The 19,391-nt window shown below is 50.1% G+C and overlaps 1 protein-coding gene across 1 annotated transcript; it reads left to right on the forward strand.

The window, feature by feature from the left end:
- Positions 1 to 2,145: 2,145 nt before the first annotated feature.
- LOC119315124 (spliceosome-associated protein 130 A-like) lies at positions 2,146 to 8,139 on the forward strand. The gene is made up of 3 exons (XM_037589802.1): positions 2,146 to 5,313; positions 5,806 to 6,297; positions 7,537 to 8,139. The coding sequence occupies exons 1-3, from the start codon at positions 2,260 to 2,262 to the stop codon at positions 7,672 to 7,674; spliced, it is 3,684 nt and encodes a 1,227-aa protein (XP_037445699.1). The 5' UTR covers positions 2,146 to 2,259; the 3' UTR covers positions 7,675 to 8,139.
- Positions 8,140 to 19,391: the final 11,252 nt, after the last annotated feature.

Here is a 19,391-nt window from a genome sequence, read left to right on the forward strand (position 1 = left end):
CATGCCACCACAGAGGTGCCTTCCCGAGCCCTGGCCCCACGCTAATGATGGCGCTGGGGGTCGTGGGCTCAAGGGTGGCTCACTTCGTTGGTGTGGGGTGAGCTGCCCCGGCAAGGGTCTTGCCAGGGGGGAACCTGCTTCGTTCCTCTGCTCTTTGTGGCCTTGGCCTTGGCGTTGCTTTGCTTCGTCTTGTGTCTTTGGTCTTACCTTAGCTCACCTCCCTCGCTCTGCTTGGTGTGGTCGCGGGCGTGGCTCCGACTGCCCGTGCACAGGTAAAGGGGTACAAAAACGTGCCCCTAGTTTTGTACACCGACAACATGAATATGATTTGTGAGTAGTCTCGAGGACATGGAGAAGTCTTGTTAGAAGTAACCATGTGAAATTGGTTTTCGTTCAATGTTATGATGATGTGTTATGTTGTTCTTCCTCTAGTGGTGTCGTGTGAACGTCGACTAAATGACACATTACCATGTTTGGGCCTATGGGAAGGCACTGTGAGATTAGTAAGTAGATGCTGGGTTGCGACAGTGACACAAGTTTATCCTAGTTTATGCGATATTCCATAAGAAGCTGATTTGGATGCATATGTTTGATGCTATGGTTAGATTTATCTTAATTCTTCTTCCGTAGTTGCGGATGTTTGTGAGAGGGGTTAATCATAAGTAGGTTGTTTGTTCAAATAAGAACATCACCCTAGCACCGGTCCACCCATATAACAACTTACCAAAACAGTGAACACGAGTCAATGGATCATGATGAAGTTAACTAGACAAGATTCTTATGTGTCCTCGAGAACACTTTGCTCACTATAAGAAACTTTTGGCTTGTCCTTTGCAATAAAAGGTTTGGGGCCACCTTGCTGCACTTTGTTACTATTGTCACTTATCACTTGCTACGAATTATCTTGCTATCAAACTATCTGTCACAACTACTTTACAATACTTGCAAATAATACACTGCTGAAAACTGCTTATTGACTCCATCCGCTCCTTGTTGGGTTTAACATTCTTACTTATCGAAAAGACTACAATTGATCCCCTATATTTGTGGGCACTGTTCAAAAAAATGCACCTAATCTAGCGCATACGCGCGCCTATGCGCAAGGCGCTGGCTCAACACCTCGCTTTGCCCATATGCGCCAGGAAAAGCGCTAGGCACTGCTATAGTGCTGCTATTGTTGTGCTAGGAAAAGTCTTTATCACTATTTGTAGCCGCTGCTGTTGATACTCTAGATGTAGCCTGTACTACTGCTTTAGTGCCGCTGTTGATACTCTAGATGTAGCCTGTACTACTGCTTTAGTGCTGCTATTGATGCTTAGATGTAGCTTGTACTATCGTTATAGTACTACTTTGATACTGTAGCAGTACTGTTTAGCTATTGTAGTGAGAAATTTTGATGTGCTAGTAGATGTTGGTACTACTTCTACAATAGTGCTACATGTTACTGCTCCTTGCTTGCTACTATTTTAGATAGCAAACTGCTCTTTGTTGCCCGCATCTGTACAATCGTGTATGAAACGCCTAATTACGCCTAATCGCGTCTAAGCTAAAACAGCGCAAATATGTGGCAAAACACATAATTAATGTGTAGCGCTTTTTCTGAACTTTGCTTGTGGGTCATCAGACACTTGTCTAGGCGAGTTTCTTTTTACCGGTCACTGACAAGGCCGTGCAGTTCGCCCGGGCGTTTGAGGGGGGTTTCGGGTGCCCGGCTGTAGATGCTCTTAGGCAATTTATGTGTTTTGGGGGGATGTTTGGATTTCCGCCAAAGTCTACCCTTTCAATTTTTTGGCTATGGCCAAAACTTTGATCCTTTTTGAATGATTGCCAACTTTTGCAATTCCAACGCTCTTCTGGCAACTCTTCTTCATTTTCCTAGTCAATGACTCAAATGTTTGTTTTTTGAGGGGCAGTCAATGACTCAATGCTAACGAACTCATGGGCAAGCAAAATCCGGTACTAGCTTGAGCATAATCGAAGCACAACCTAGGAATCCTTGTTAATAAAAGACAATTCGGGGCGCGGATTGCAAAGGGGGAGGGAGGGAGGAGCCTAAACCGGCGGTTGAGATCTTGCGCGTCAGACCCAATCCAACGCTCCAGATATCCCTCGAATCCGGTGGCATCCAAATGCTATACAGAACTCTTTCTCCCACCCCGGCCCGCTCACCGCCACTCCTAAAACCCTAGATCTCTCGCCCCTTCTCTCGCCCCTTCTCTCGCCGCCGCCGCCGCCGGAGGAGGAGGAGGAGGAGGCGCCATGTACCTCTACAGCCTGACGCTGCAGCGGGCGACGGGCGCCGTGTGCGCCGTCATCGGCAGCTTCAGCGGCCGCGACTCGAAGAAGTCGAACGCCGCGGGCTCCTCCACGCAGGAGATCGCCGTCGCCCGCGGCGGCACGCTCGACCTCCTCCGCCCGGACCCCGAGACGGGCCGCCTCCGCACGCTCCTCTCCGTCGACGTCTTCGGCGCCATCCGCTCGCTCGCCCAGTTCCGCCTCACGGGGGCCACCAAGGACTACCTCGTCGTCGGCTCCGACTCCGGCCGCCTCGTCATCCTCGAGTACTCCCCCGACCGCAACCGCTTCGACAAGGTCCACCAGGAGACCTTCGGCAAGTCCGGCTGCCGCCGCATCGTGCCCGGCCAGCTCCTCTCCGTCGACCCCAAGGGCCGGGCGCTCTGCATCGCCGCCCTCGAGAAGCAGAAGCTCGTCTACGTCCTCAACCGCGACGCCTCCGCCCGCCTCACCATCTCCTCCCCGCTTGAGGCGCACAAGTCCCACACGCTCACCTTCGCCCTCACGGCCCTCGACTGCGGATTTGACAACCCTGTCTTTGGTGCCATCGAGCTTGAGTACGGTGACTCTGACCGTGACCCCACAGGGCAGGCTGCTAGCCACGCGCAGAAGCTCCTCACCTTCTACGAGCTCGACCTGGGGCTCAATCATGTTTCCCGCAAGGTCTCCGAGCCGATTGACAATGGTGCTAATATGCTAGTGACAGTGCCTGGTGGTGCTGATGGGCCTAGCGGGCTTCTTGTTTGCTGTGACAACTTCATCCTGTACCGGAACCAGGGCCACCCGGAGGTGCGTGCTGTCATTCCACGCCGTGTTGACCTCCCGGCTGAGCGTGGCGTCCTCATAGTTGCTGCTGCGACGCACAGGCAGAAGAGCCTGTTCTTCTTCTTACTACAGACTGAGTATGGTGATATCTTTAAGGTTGACCTGGACCACCATGGTGATACTGTTAGTGAGCTCAGGATCAAATATTTTGACACCATACCTGTGGCATCTGCTATCTGTGTGCTGCGGTCAGGTTTCCTCTTTGCTGCTTCTGAGTTTGGCAACCACGCACTTTACCAATTCCGTGATATTGGCCGGGATGTGGATGTTGAGTCCTCCTCTGCGACACTGATGGAGACAGAGGAGGGGTTCCAGCCAGTGTTCTTTCAGCCGAGGGCACTCAAGAACCTTGTCCGGATTGATGAGATAGAGAGCCTCATGCCAATCATGGATATGCGTATTGCAAATTTATTCGATGAGGAAACACCCCAGGTGTACACAGCTTGCGGCCGTGGCTCACGCTCCACGCTGCGGATCCTTAGACCTGGCCTTGCCATCAGCGAGATGGCCCGATCAATGCTGCCTGCTGAGCCCATTGCTGTTTGGACTGTCAAGAAGAATATCAACGACATGTTTGACGCCTACATTGTTGTGTCCTTTGCTAATGTCACACTTGTGCTCTCAATTGGAGAGACCATTGAAGAAGTCAGCGACAGCCAGTTCCTGGACACCACTCACTCACTGGCAGTTTCGCTCCTTGGTGAGGACTCTCTCATGCAGGTCCACCCGAACGGTATCAGGCATATCAGGGAGGATGGCCGTGTCAATGAGTGGAGGACGCCTGGGAAGAAAACTATCACCAAGGTTGGATCAAACCGGCTCCAGGTGGTAATTGCCCTCAGTGGTGGAGAGCTCATCTATTTTGAGATGGATATGACAGGTCAGCTCATGGAGGTGGAGAAGCAGGACATGTCTGGTGATGTCGCGTGCCTGGCCATTGCTCCGGTTCCTGAAGGGAGGCAAAGGTCCCGTTTTCTCGCAGTTGGCTCCTATGATAACACCATCAGGATACTCTCCCTTGACCCCGATGACTGCTTGCAGCCTCTTAGTGTACAAAGTGTGTCCTCGGCTCCGGAATCTCTCTTGTTCTTAGAAGTACAGGCATCAGTTGGTGGCGAGGATGGTGCAGATTATCCAGCCAACCTTTTCCTTAATGCTGGTTTGCAGAATGGTGTCCTTTTCCGAACCAATGTTGACATGGTCACTGGCCAGCTATCAGACACACGGTCTCGATTCCTTGGTCTGAGACCTCCAAAGCTGTTTCCCTGCATAGTTAGCCACCGACAAGCAATGCTTTGCCTGTCCAGCCGCCCCTGGCTTGGCTATATACATCAAGGTCACTTCCTCTTGACACCACTCTCATGCGACACACTTGAGTCTGCTGCGTCGTTCTCTTCTGACCAGTGCTCAGAAGGTGTTGTTGCTGTTGCTGGAGACGCTCTGCGTATTTTCACCATCGAACGTCTGGGAGAGACATTCAATGAGACATCTATCCCTCTGCGTTACACCCCGAGGAAATTTGTGATTCTACCAAAAAAGAAATACCTTGCAGTCATTGAGAGTGACAAGGGTGCATTTAGCGCAGAACAGCGAGAAGCTGCTAAGAAGGAGTGCCTTGAGGCTGCTGGTGCGGCGGAAAATGGAAATGGTAATGGGGATCAAATGGAGAATGGTGATGGTCAAGAAGATGGTGAGGAGAGTAACGCACTTCCTGATGAACAATATGGTTACCCAAAGGCAGAATCAGAAAAGTGGGCTTCCTGCATTAGAATTCTTGATCCGAGGAGCAGGGACACAACTTGTCTTCTGGAATTGCAGGACAATGAGGCAGCTGTGAGTATTTGCACCGTGAATTTCCATGATAAGGAGCATGGTACTCTTCTGGCTGTTGGTACTACCAAGGGATTGCAGTTCTGGCCAAAGAGGAGCCTCGCTTCTGGTTTCATCCACATATACAAGTTTGTCAATGAAGGGAAGTCGCTTGAACTTCTTCACAAAACACAAGTGGAGGAAGTGCCTCTTTCTTTGTGCCAGTTTCAGGGACGGTTGCTTGCAGGTGTTGGTTCAGTGCTCAGGTTATATGATCTTGGGAAGAGAAAGTTGCTCAGAAAATGTGAAAACAAGCTTTTCCCAAGGACAATAGTGTCTATTCATACTTACCGTGATAGGATCTATGTTGGTGATATGCAAGAGGTATGCTCTCATCACCTATGTATATGTGTAGCCAAGAAGAGAAGCCGCTGATTTCACTTGTGCACAATATAAAACGGTTATTATCTTAACTATTGACCTAATTATAATGTTAATAGTGAGGGAAAAGCTCATGATATACCATTTACAGATTGGATTGATTCATGTCTGGGTTGAGAGAGGATAGGGATGGATTACTTGGAATGCTTTTGAACTTGATAGATATGCATCGTCTATCTCTTATAGGCCTTTTTTTGTCTGTTTCATTGAACAATGTTTTTTGAGCTATATTATAGCTAGTTTTTTTTTTGATTCAAAACAAGGATTTCAGTTATCCTACTCTTGGTTAAAATATCCCTTAGCTGTTAATTATCTGTGACAGTTCTGATTCAGTTCATGAAATAGACATTTTATATAATTTACCAGACTTCTCATGCATTAGTTTCTGGGATGTACTCTAATTATTTTTTGTTGTGTCATCTCTATTCCATGCAGTCGTTTCATTATTGCAAGTATAGACGGGACGAAAACCAGCTGTATATCTTCGCTGATGACAGTGTTCCTAGATGGCTTACAGCAGCAAATCACATAGATTTCGACACTATGGCAGGAGCCGACAAGTTTGGGAACATATATTTTGCTCGTCTTCCCCAGGATCTCTCAGATGAAATTGAGGAAGACCCAACTGGAGGCAAGATTAAATGGGAGCAAGGGAAGTTAAATGGTGCTCCAAACAAAGTGGAGGAGATTGTGCAGTTTCATGTTGGTGATGTTGTGACATGTTTGCAGAAGGCTTCTTTGATACCTGGCGGAGGTGAATGCCTTATTTATGGGACTGTAATGGGTAGTGTGGGAGCACTGCTTGCATTCACCTCAAGGGAAGATGTTGACTTCTTCTCTCACTTGGAGATGCATCTCCGCCAGGAGCATCCACCATTATGTGGAAGAGATCACATGGCCTACAGATCTGCTTATTTCCCAGTGAAGGTATAATACTTATGTTTTTGCTGTCCTCTTTATCATGCTATCACATCTATCCTGTTCATAGTAATTTATGTTTTGTTAGTGGTGTTGGTCGTTCAAGAAAAAGCATGCAAAAGTTATGAGAACATAAATTATAGGCATCACATCTATTCTGTTCATAGTCATTTGGTTTAATAAGTGGGGTGTTGAACTCCATCTTGTTTGTAAGTTTGCATAAATTATGTGAGAAAAAAAATTATTGTTAGGAATTGTGACTGTAGCATTCTGAGTATAATTATGTTCAGCACATGAATTATATGCGGTAGAATCCCAACTATATGCAAGTGATAAACTGTGTGCTTGTAGAACCACAGTATAAATCATTGATCGTACTATGGATTGTTGTTTAGCAAGAACTACAAGACGAAAACCCAACACAGCCATTTCATTCAGAGCAGCTCAAGTTTGGGGTCACTAATGTACTCAACATTTATCAACATGTACCCAACACAGCTATTTTCATATAGGGGTGTGTGACATCCGGGTGCTCCAATGCATTTCCCAAGTTTGGGGTCACTAATGTACTCAACATTTATCAACATGGCAGACTAAGGCATAGCCTAGTGGTGGGGAGGGGTTGATGCCTTCCCACCCACCCAGGTTCAAGGCATGGTACTTGCAATTTGGGTTTGTTGCGCCAATTATACTGTAGGGGTTTCCCTTACAGTCTTTCTATAAAAAAACATTTATCAACATGTACTAGCTATTTTCATATAGGGGCGTGTGGCACCCGGGTGCTCCAATGTATTTCCCATGTTGCCACTTCTTAGGATAGAACATCTACTTGTCATCCGCTGGCATTAACTGTATTTCTGTTTGGTCCATAAATTGTGTGTATGATGTCATTTGAACTGAATTATAAATGCTCTTTTTTTTGACATGTACCCAACACAGGTATTTTCATATAGGGGTGTGTGGCACCCAGGTGCTCCAATGCATTTCCCATGTTGCCACTTCATAGGATAGAATATCTACTTGTGATCTGCTGGCATTAGCTGTATTTCCGTTGGTCCATAAATTGTGTGTATGATGTCATTTGAACTGAATTATAAATGCACCTTAGCTATATGTTCATTCTATGAGATATTTATATGGTCAAAGAATTTAGGTCGTCAAACTAATGCACTTTATGCTTTCATTTTGAACCGAAGTGTAAATTGAGTTTTTGTGTTTGATCTTGAGTATTTTTGTTGTTTGTTACAGGATGTAATTGATGGCGATCTCTGTGAGCAGTATCCAGCCCTCCCAGCTGATATGCAGAGGAAGATTGCCGATGAGCTCGACCGAACTCCAGGTGAAATCCTGAAGAAGCTGGAAGACATCAGAAACAAAATCATCTAGGGTCATCGCTTAGCATGAATGAGTCTGACTGTTGGAATGCGACTGTTAAGTCTGCATCGCTGTAAAATATTTATCACCTCATCCAGTACAGCCGTTGTGTGGCGGTCTTTTTTGACACAACACAGCATTCCATAATCCATGAATCAACGGAGTGGACAGGACCGGCAACCTGTAATCGTCGGATCTGTAGAAGCGTTGATGTTGTCGACACTGGCCCAGTTTGCCTTGTAGATTCAAGTGAGAACAGAGAATTAAATGGCTGTACCAGAGTAGTCTTTTTGTACCTGTTAGAACAACTGTTATTTGGCCTGATGTAACTGAACTTGTTTGATGCAGTGGCTTCTTTCCTGATGCATCGTAGTAGAACTTTCCAGTTACTGAGGGTAGAGTTGTTGGTGTTTCGTTTTGGACATCTGTCTTTGCTTATGGAGTTTTCTGCTGAATGTGCGGCTCATCTTGAGTTCACTGACAACTTGGCTCTGCTTAGCAATTTACTGACTTGATTGAAATGCCTGGTGTATGATTTTTATTACTTTAGTTGTGAGATTAAAACAACAAAAAATCTACAGAATTTTAAACTGTGACACATCACACATGCCAATGCCTGGTAGGGCGTATCTTGTGGGCGCTGCAGCAGCAAAAGGGGTAGTGCTAGGGGTTGACTACAATTGTTTGCAGGGGTGGAGGGAGAATGCAACGGGAAGCACGATTTCCATGATTTATATTCCCTACGATTACCCTCTGCTTTCGTGACGACTCAAGTTAGTACAAAGTTGAGTCGTCTATTTTGAAATGAAAGGAGTATATGCCTTTTTACAGATTTTAATATAGACTACACTAAATATAAAATGAGTGAATCTACGCTTTAAAATATGTATATATTACATCTGTATGTAGATTGAAATCGCCCCACTTATATTTAGAAAAGCAGGGAGTATAATTCTTTACCAACTAAATAAGCGCATGTATAGGAGCATTTGTGTTTGTGCCGTGGTTAAAAAAAAACGATGATAAAGCTGTCGTGCACGTAGGAAACCCTACCATCAAAGCCCATTAGCCATGGCGAAGACTTCTCCCCTCCACAGGGTTATCGACGCCGGGCAGTGGGACGCCGAGCGCCTCCTTGGCCGCCTCATACTCGTCCACGCCGCCTTCCTTGACGCGGGCTTCGTTCTCGCCACCGCCGCGGCCAAGGACCCGGAGCAGGGCCGGATCTCGAAGCAGCAGGGAGCGACAGCTTCGACCCTCTCCCTCCGGTACGCCGTGCCGCAGCTCCGGCAGGACGCGGGCGCCGCTGCGCTAAGGATGTTCGCGCACCGGCGGCATGTCGTCTTCTACGTGCGCGGAGACCGGCGGCTGGGCACGTACTGGGTGTGCGTGGACGCGCTCGCCGCCGCACGGTACCTGTCGTACGGCCTTGACGACACAGCGCGCGCGCTGAGGAGGGACGCCCAGGCGGCGGCGCTCTGGGGCGCCCTCGCTGACGGTCTGTGCCGGTGCGTCTTGGTCACGACGTGCCGCGAGAACGGCGTGGCGCTGGAGCCCACCTTCATGTCGCTCCCCGGCGACGCCAAGGCGGCGATCCTGGCGAGGCTCGACGATGGTGACGCACACTTGCACCGAGCTCCGGCGCCTCGTCGCCGACCGCGACCGCGCGCTCTGGAAGCCCATATACGAGGCGCGGCGCGGCCGACGCGCGCTCCGGATTTTACAAGGCCCGAGATGACCTGGAAGGAGAGGTACATGTCCCGGCGCCGGCCTGCAATTGTGTTCATCTGGGCGGTTAGGCGCGTTAGCGAATTCATGAAGTCGTTCCTGTCCCCACGGCTTCGCGACGATTTCCCGCCACCGTATGATCCCCTCTCAGGCTTGGGCGATCACCGCTATCCGCCGAAGATGCCGGCGGACGTTCTTGAAGGCCTGAGGAAGGCGGCAGCGGATGACGCGAGGGCGAGGAAGAGCGCCGCCGGTCACCGCCGGGCAATGGCGTCGGGTGGTGGTGGCCATCACGAGAAGTCGCGTCACGGCGCCGGCGCGATCCACTCGCCGTCCTCTCGGCACCGATGAGGACACCGGTGAACGTACCCTCGTGCGTGTATGCAGCATCCACCGGTCGGTGGAGTTGCCGGCGTCGGTCTGTTCACAACTTCAGAATTGAACTTGTTTTGTTTTCTGAAATTTTATAAGTTTGATGATCTAATTCCAAAGAGCAGAATGAAAAACACACAGATTTAAAAAGTTTAGATAAGGCTTAGTGTAAGCACTAGTTCTACCTCGATCTTGATTTCCGTGGTGATCACGAAGGAATTCGAATTACAAGCGGAAATGGGGTAGGAGGAGGTGCTTCTTCCTTTCCAAGCCATCCGTGGCCACTAGTCTCTGTGATGGAAGGAGACACAGGCTATGAGATTCAACACACATTCATTATGCTCAGCGCGCACAGAGGTGACATCGGCTGGAGCAACGCAAATACTGTACCGGAATTGAAGGAAAACGTCCTTGGGCAAGCCTTTGGCCATGCCATCAGCTAGTTGCTGCTTGGTGGGGAGATGTGAAGGACACGTCGCCAAGAGCGACGCGCTCGTGATCAAACTGTATGTTTAGCTCCACGTGCTTGGTGCGAGGGTGATGCACTTGGTTCGCTGAGAGGTAGACCGACGGGACCTTGGTCACCGAGGCGCGGAGCTCACCAACTAGTTGCCACGGCCAGACACACTCTGCAATGGCATTGGCGACAACGCGGTACTCCGCCTCGGTGTTGGACCGGGAGACAGTAGCTTGCCGCATCGAGGACCAAGAGAGGATGGCGTCACCAAGGTAGAGGCAGAAGCCAGAGGTCGAGCGACGGGTGTCGGGGCAGCCGACCCAGTCAATATCGCTGAAGGCGTGCATGTCTAAGCGCGATGAGGTGCACATGTGCAACCTGAGGGAAGGTGTCCCGCACGTACTTGAGCACGCGTTTGATCAGGTTCTGATGCCAAACGTGGGTATCATGCATGCGCAAGCAGTTCTGTTGCACAACATAAGCCAACTCGGGGCGGGTGATGGTGAGGTATTGCAGCGCGCGACGAGGCCGCGGTAGGCAGAGGGGTCCTCGACACGTGGCCCGTCGGCCTGCACGAGCTTGCCCTTGGTGTCGATCGGTGTCGGGGAGGGCTTGCAGGTGTCCATGCCGGCGTGGTCGAGCACGTCCTCGGTGTACTGCTTTTGGCAGAGGAAGAACCCGGCGGCGGTGCGCTGATGGAGGGTGCCGAGGAAGAAGTGCAGAGGCTCGAGATCCATCATGGTGAACTCACCGGTGAGGCAACTGATGACGCGCCGAAGCAGGGCCAACATGGAAGTCGTAAGCACAATGTCGTCGATGTACAACAGGAGAAACGCCGTGTCGTCGCCATGTGCGTAAACAAACATGGACGATTCAGACCGAGTGCTGATGAAGCCGATCGTCTTGAGGAGCCGGCAAACCGCAGGAACTAGGCCCGCGGGGCCTGCTTTAGGCCGTAGAGAGACTTGGCCAGTCAATAGACGTGGCCGGGCTTGGAGTCATCGACGTAACCGGCGGGTTGGTGGTAGATTGTGCCATGTAGGAATGCATTCTTGATGTCAAGCTGGTTCACAGGCCAGCGGCACGAGGCGACGATGGTGAGCACGGCATGGATCATTGCAGGATTGACACCGGTGAGAAGGCCTCGTTGTAATCCACGCCGACGCGCTGGTGGAACCCACGCACAACCCACCTGGACTTGTAGCGCTCGAGCGACCCGTCGACGTGTATTTTGTGCTTGAACACCCATTTGTCGGTGATCAAGTTAACACTGGGGGAGGCCAGATCCCAGGTTCTCTTGCTGATGAGGGCGGCGAACTCCTCATGCATCCCCACAAGCCAATCCAGGTCACGCAGGACGTCACGAACAGAGCTGGGGAGTGGACAGATGGTCGTAGTAGTCGAGGCAGTGGCCGCATCGTAGTAGCGAGGACTTGGCCGGAATATCCCAGCATGTGCATGCATGATCATCTGGCACAGAGGAGCGACTCCCGCTGGCTGATTTGAACCAGCAACGGGCACGCTTGGTGGGGAAGAGCTGCAACCATACGATGACGAGGGAGTTGTGGAGCTTGAACCAGTGGATGGCGCAGGAGACGAGAGCGGGAGAGCCGTCCATCTCCAATCTGACGCTCTCGCTTGAACCTGATATGGGCGCGGGGCAGAGCGGTGAAGGTGAGCCGCTCGATGTTGATCGCATGCCCTCCGTTGAAACCTGCTGCAGCGGGAAGTGTGGCGTGACGACAAAAGGCGTAGGGGGCACCTCCAATCGGCAGTGCTGAATTTTGGAAAGGTAAAAGATCATGTTTGCCTAATATACATGCATGGTAATGATGCGGGGTAGATTTGCTGAAACGGAAGGTTAACTGGGATGCGATTTGCTGAAGTGGGGCCGCCCGTGGATGCCCAAGCCGCTGATGGAGCGGGTTTGTGGTGACCACACTAACTAACGGATGCGAAGACAACTGAGGGAGTCCTGGATTAGGGGGTGTCCGGATGGCCGGACTATACCTTCAGCCGGACTCCTGGACTATGAAGATACAAGATTGAAGACTTCGTCCCGTGTCCGGAGGGGACTTTTCTTGGCGTGGAAGGCAAGCTTGGCGATGCGGATATCTAGATCTCCTACCATTGTAACCAACTTTGTGTAACCCTAACCCTCTCCGGTGTCTATATAAACCGGAGGGTTTTAGTTCGTAGGACAACTTCAATAGACAACAATCATACCATAGGCTAGCTTCTAGAGTTTAGCCTCTTTGATCTCGTGGTAGATCTACTCTTGTACTACCCATATCATCAATATTAATCAAGCAGGACGTAGGGTTTTACCTCCATCGAGAGGGCCCGAACCTGGGTAAAACATTGTGTCCCTTGCCTCCTGTTACCATCCGCCTAGACGCACAGTTCGGGACCCCCTACCCGAGATCCGCCAGTTTTGACACCGCCATTGGTGCTTTCATTGAGAGTTCCTTCGTGTCGTCGCTTTTAGGCCTGATGGCTCCTTTGATCATCAACAACGATGCGGTCCAGGGTGAGACTTTTCTTCCCGGACAGATCATCGTTTTCGGCGGCTTCGCACTGCGGGCCAATTCGCTTGGCCACCTGGAGAAGATCGAAAACTACGCCCCTGGCCATCAGGTCAGATTTGGAAGTTTAAACTACACGGCTAATATCCGCGGGGACTTGATCTTTGACGGATTCGAGCCACGGCCAAGCGCGCCGCACTGTCTCGATGAGCATGATCTAGCTCTGCCGCCGAACAGTGTCCTGGAGGCCGCACGCGCATTGATTCCGACCTTTAATTCGGAGCCTACTGCGCCGATCGAGAATGAACGGTTGGATGCCGCCTCGGGGGCTGCGATCTCAAAGGCGATCGAGCCGAACGCCAGCCCCGCACCCCGCAAGGCCCGTGACTCCGAGGGGCCGGATTCATCTCCGGACTCTGAGCCCTCCGCGCGCCCGCCGATCGAATCTGATCGGGCGCCGATCATGGAGTTCACCGCCGCGGACATCTTTCAGCACTCGCCCTTTGGCGACATTCTGAAGTCACTAAAATCTCTCTCTTTATCAGGAGAGCCCTGGCCGGACTACGGTCAGCAAGGTTGGGATACAAACGATGGAGAAATTCAAAGCCCACCCACCATCCATTTGGTAGCCACCGTCGATAATTTACACGACGTGCTCAACTTCGACTCCGAAGACATCGATGGTATGGACGACGATGCAGGAGACGCATATGAACCAACGCCTATAGGGCATGGAACAGCCACCTCATCTCATGATGTGTACATGGTGGATACACCTAAAGGAAGCAACAACGAGGAACACGGGGAGGCAACGAGGGATCGATCTCTCAAAAAGCAATCAAAGCGGCGGCGTAAACGGCGCCCCAAGCCCCGTCTCGACACAGACCCTGCCATAGAGCAGGACGAGCCGGCAGACGACGAGCATGCCTTAGAGCAACTGTCCGAATAGGGCAACTCAGATAAAGAAACCGAACAGCCCGTCCCCGGCAAAAACGGCATTCCGGACGACCTTACGCCGGATAAGCCCATAGAGCAGAAGAACCTCCATAAAAGGCTCGTTGCAACCGCACGTAGCCTGAAAAAGCAGAAGCGGAAGCTAAAAACTGCGGAAGATGCACTCAGAATCAGATGGAGCAAAGTAATCAATACTGCAGACAAATACGGCGACAGTCGCCGCACCAAAAGTTATCCGAAGCGAAAGCTACTGCCTGAATTCGACGAAGAGGCCTTAGAGCCCTCGCATTCAAAAAGTAAGAAAGCCACCCGGTCGGATAGACGACCCCATGGCCAGCATAAAGCGGCAAGCAGCGCCGCACTTAAGCCGGCATGTGACCCACTTAAGGATTCACATCAAAAAGATGGCCCAGCCAGGTCCATTTATGGGCCAAGAAAGCAAGCTCTTCGTAAGCAATGCAATAAAGCCAGTATCCGAATCCGGCACACCCAAATACAGGGGCGCCGCACACCCCCTATGTTTCACCGATGAGGTCCTGGATTATGAATTTCCAGCGGGATTCAAACCCATAAACATAGAGGCATACGACGGAACAACAGACCCTGGAGTCTGGATCGAGGATTATATCCTCCACATACATATGGCCAGAGGAGATGACCTCCACGCCATAAAATATTTACCCCTCAAGCTTAAAGGGCCAGCCCGGCATTGGCTCAAAAGCCTTCCTGAAAACACAATTGGAAGTTGGGAAGAGCTCGATGACGCTTTCCGAGCAAATTTTCAAGGGACCTATGTCCGCCCTCCGGACGCAGACGATCTCAGTCACATAACTCAACAGCCCGGAGAGTCAGCTCGACAATTCTGAAACAGATTTCTTACTAAAAAGAATCAGATAGTCGATTGTCCGGACGCCGAAGCCCTAGCAGCTTTTAGGCACAACGTCCAAGACGAATGGCTAGCCAGACACCCCGGCCAAGAAAAGCCAAGAACAATGGCCGCATTAACAAGCCTCATGACCCGCTTTTGCGCAGGTGAGGACAGTTGGTTGGCAAGATGTAGCACCAGTGACCCAAGTACATCCGAAACTAGGGATGGAAACGGAAAACCGCGACGCAACAAGGATCATCGCCGGACTAAGGAAAACAGTCCGAAAGCACGGCAGTCAATGCCGGATTCAAAAGCTCACGGCAGAATCAGAAAAAGCCGCCCCTCCAGGATAACAGATTTGATTTATCCAACCTAAACAAAATCCTGGACAGGATATGTCAAATACACAGTACTCCTGGGAAGCCTGCTAATCATACCCACAGAGATTGTTGGGTCTTCAAACAATCCGGCAGACTCAACGCCGAACACAAGGGGCTCGACACACCAAGCGAAGACGATGACGAACCCCAAAAGCAGAGCACCAGGAAACAAAAGAATTTTCCACAAGAAGTAAAAACAGTAAACTTACTTCACATTACAAAATGTGCGGCACCCATAAAGGTACGCGCCATACGGCCTATCCCAAAGGAGTCTCGCCACTGGTTGTCAAAACCAATCATCTTCGATCATCTGGACTATTCTAGAAGTATCAGGAACGCAGGCTGGACTGCCTTGGTGCTCGATCCAATAATTGACGGACTCCAGTTTACAAATGTCTTGATGGACGGCGACAGTGGTCTAAACCTGATATATCAGGACACAATCCGCCACATGGGGATAGACCCAACAAGAATTCGCCACAGCAAAACCTCCTTTCAAGGGGTAACGCCAGGGCCGGACACCCATTGCATGGGTTTTCTCCGGCTCGAAGTTATATTCGGCTCTACCGATAACTTCCGCCGTGAAAAGCTGACTTTCCACATTGTCCCATTCTCAAGTCACTATCAAGCACTACTGGGACGCGAAGCTTTCGCCCGCTTTAACGCAATACCGCATTATGCATCTCTTACGCTTAAGATGCCCGATCCATGAGGCATCATCTCTTTAAAGGGGAAGCATTGAGTGCGCCTCCCCCGAGCGGAGGATTGTGCGGCCGCTTTAACAGCCCCACAATAAAATGGCTTCACCAGCCACAACATCTGAACAGGTCATTAAGACCACGGACGCGGATAGACGAGTCCGGCACCCAAGTATCATTGATAAAGGCTTAGTGGCCATATACTCCTGCCCTAGGGGCTCCGCACATATAAAATAAGAGACAATAAAGCTCAATTTTACATATTTTTACTTTATACTTTGTTTAATGTAACTTTTGTTCGGCACGAACTCTTTTCAACTTAGTTCCTCTCTTTTACAGATGAATATCGTGCTGCGCCCGTCCAGGATACGTCACAACAGAGACACAGGCGCAGACGTGCAGCAGGGACCCGTTACAAGGATTCTTTTCAGATTAATACCCTGCGTAAACCTTTTTTACTGCCTCTTGTTGATACACATCCCATGGTTCTCTGTAGTATAACCAAGGAGGAGGCTGGCGTCTTGGCATGTGGCCACGTCAGAATTTCTGCGCGTACCTGGACACTAGGGGCTTATACCTAAGAGCGTTGCCTCGCCCGCTCTCATAAAGACTGAATACCTTAGGGAGTGTTCGGCGTCGCGAGTTTGGCCTTATATGCATCAGCTCCGAATCATGTCTTTGGTCAAATGTTGGGTTGCCCGGCTCCTGTGTTCGGCCGCCTTATGTTCCGCTCTATCGGCTAAGGCGGCACCAGGAGAACTACTGTGATTGTGCCCCGGTTCGGCCAGGCGAGCACCTCAGTAGAGAAAGCCGAAAACTGACTGTCATGATATAGCGTGAGACTGGTCAACCACTCGATGACTCACCGGAATCTATAGGATTCCTCTGCATTAACGAAGGGCTGTTTCCCGGCCAGGCACATATGCACCCCAACTTCGGGCGAGCGCAGGTGCCACCAGTGGCTATTTAAGTAGCCTCACTATCAAGCTCCTATGGCTAAGTGAAAGTGTTAAAGCATTATAGTCCGGTTTCCTAGCTCGCTGCGCTATCACCTCCTTTGTAGGACCAAGACGTTGGATTAAGTGTGAAAATGCGTCTTCTGCGAGCACCCCCGCACTATGTGCGTGGGGGCTGAAGCCAACGACTGCCATCTTTCAGATTATATATATATTTTTTAAACGGCCGCACAGGAGGTGTTACAATACTTGCAGGCACAAGTATAAAAAGTTCCTACAATTCATCAAACTACCGCCTTACAATGGCACAGGCTATTCGAACATAGCATCCTTCGAGCACTGCGTCTCTATTACACGAGCGCCTTCAAGGACTTCCTGAAAATAGTGCTCGGAGGGTACTCGGCTTTTGTCCGAATCTCGGGATGCAACAACGGTGGTCTCCATCTCCGCCCAGTATGTCTTGACACGGGCAAGAGCCATCCCCGCGCCCTCTATGCATGCTGACCTCTTCATTGCATTGATACGTGGCACCGCACCAAGGAGTTGCTGCACCAAGCTAAAATAACTCTTCGGGTCCGATCTCCCCGGCCACAAATGACTCATGACGCACTTCATGGCGAGTCCGGACAACCTATTCAGCTCGGCCCATTCGGCCAGACGATCGGCCACTGACAGTGGACGCTCTGGATTGTGGAACTGCGACCAAAAGAGTTTCTCCACTTCGCGATCTCTTTGATCTCGAAAGTGTTCGGTCGCATCAGCAGCACTTGCCGCCAAATCCAGATAGGTGTCCGTCGTACTCCATAGCTGGTCCAACGGAGCATGCTTAGGATCACAAAACTTCCTCCATAGCATAAAGGGCTTTCCAGCCGCGATCTCTCCAGCTTCATGAAGCTCCTCCCTCGCAGCTCTCATCGCAGAGCGAGCATCCTTGGCATCGGCAACGGCTTTCTTCAAGTCCGTCTGTTCCACCCAATCTTCTTTTTCCAGAAGCTTGCAACGGTCAGCAGCGCTCTTTAGCTTCACGGCCATCTCGGCCATCTCTTTCTTGCTTCGGCAGTGAGCAGCCTGTTCGGCTCTCAGCTCTTCAAGGGCCTTCTCGGCAGCCGCATCACTTTTTCTGGCTTGTTCCTTAGCGCGGGCAAGTTCCGCCCGAAGACTCTCCACGGCGGCTGCACCATCTGCGTCAATCATATACATTGTAAGATACTAGCATAAAGCTCCTCTTACCAGGTGCCGCCCGAGGAATTACATACCTTGAGCCTCATCAAGCCGCTTGTTGACAAGCGCAATGTCGGCATCTGCCACGTCAAGTTGCCGCTTTAGCTCGACAAAATCATCAGTCCGGCTGGATTCCGGACACTTCGCCACCTACATTCAAAGGCGGCATTTTAGACCTGGGACTATGATCCTCTGCGCGCCGTCACTTCTGACAACGCGCAGAGTCTCAGGGGCTACTATCTACACAGGGCGCATCTTATTTATGCGCAACTGACAAAAGTGTACATTATCTAACGTACCTCAAAACCCGTCAGTAACCTGGGTGTCTAGATTTGCTGAAACAGAAGGTTAGCTGGGATGCGATTTGCTGAAGTGGGGCCGCCCCTAGATGCCCAAGCCGCTGATGGAGCGGGTTTGTGGTGACCACACTAACTAACGAACGCGAAGACAATGATGGAGCAGACGCCACATGATACAAATCACCGGTGGAATCACAACGGAGGATCGCCGTTCTGGTCTGGATATCCATGAAAGAAAAACCAAACATGTCAAACTCAACAGAGACACGATTGTCACGGCAAAGTTGACGAACAGAGAGAAGGTCTTTGATTAAGGAAGGAGCAACAAGCACATTACAGAGCCGAATAGGGGAAGTGCCAGAAATAAGAGACCAAGAGCCTACATGAGTAATAGGAAGTTTTTCACCGCTACCAACGATGAATTGAGAAGGAGAAGTGGAAGGATGAACAAAATTGAGGTTAGCAGGTTTTTTTGACATGTGCGAGGCCTCACCCAAATCTAAGTACCAATCTGAGGTACTGCCCGTTGAGGAGGGGCCGGCCGTGGCGCTGTGGAGAGCTTCCTAAAGAGACGCCATATCTAGTATGGGAGGCACCAATAAGCTAATAGCTTTACCAGCACCTGCACACAAACAAAATAAAATTGCTTGCACCCAACAGTAACAAGGAGGTTTTCAATCCCCTTGTTCTTGCTAGTTAAAAGATTGAAAGCAAATATATAGTGATAGGAAAAATGGCTAGAAAGTAAAAGAGCAATTGTAGGAGCTTTTATATTAATGGAGAATGGGCCCTTGAGCCATAGGTTCACTAGTGACATCTCTCTCGAAAGCAGGTAGTGGCAGGGTAACAAATTACTATTGGGAAATTGGCAGAAGAGCGACAATTCATAACTATGATCATTCATGACATAATCTCACATAGGCATTACGCCCGTGATAAGTAGACTGTTAAACTTACTGACATCTCCAACTATTACCCGAGACCGCTATCCAGCATGCATCTCAAAGTATTAAGAAAGAGAGTAATGCAATAAGCAAGATGACATAATATAGACAGAAAGAAACCTAGCAATATGATTAATGCCCATCGTTTTATCCTTAGCAGCAACATTTAAACATGTGCCACCGTCCTTTTGTCATTGGACAAGATCACCGCAAGATTGAACCCACTACTATGCACCACTCCCTCTGAAGAAATAATCATCTATCTTGGCCAGAGAAGACTCATAGATAGGAAAACATACAATAGCTACAAAATTACGCAGCAAAGAA

This window comes from Triticum dicoccoides, chromosome 6A (genome assembly GCF_002162155.2).
Source record: "Triticum dicoccoides isolate Atlit2015 ecotype Zavitan chromosome 6A, WEW_v2.0, whole genome shotgun sequence".
Lineage (NCBI taxonomy): Eukaryota > Viridiplantae > Streptophyta > Magnoliopsida > Poales > Poaceae > Triticum > Triticum dicoccoides.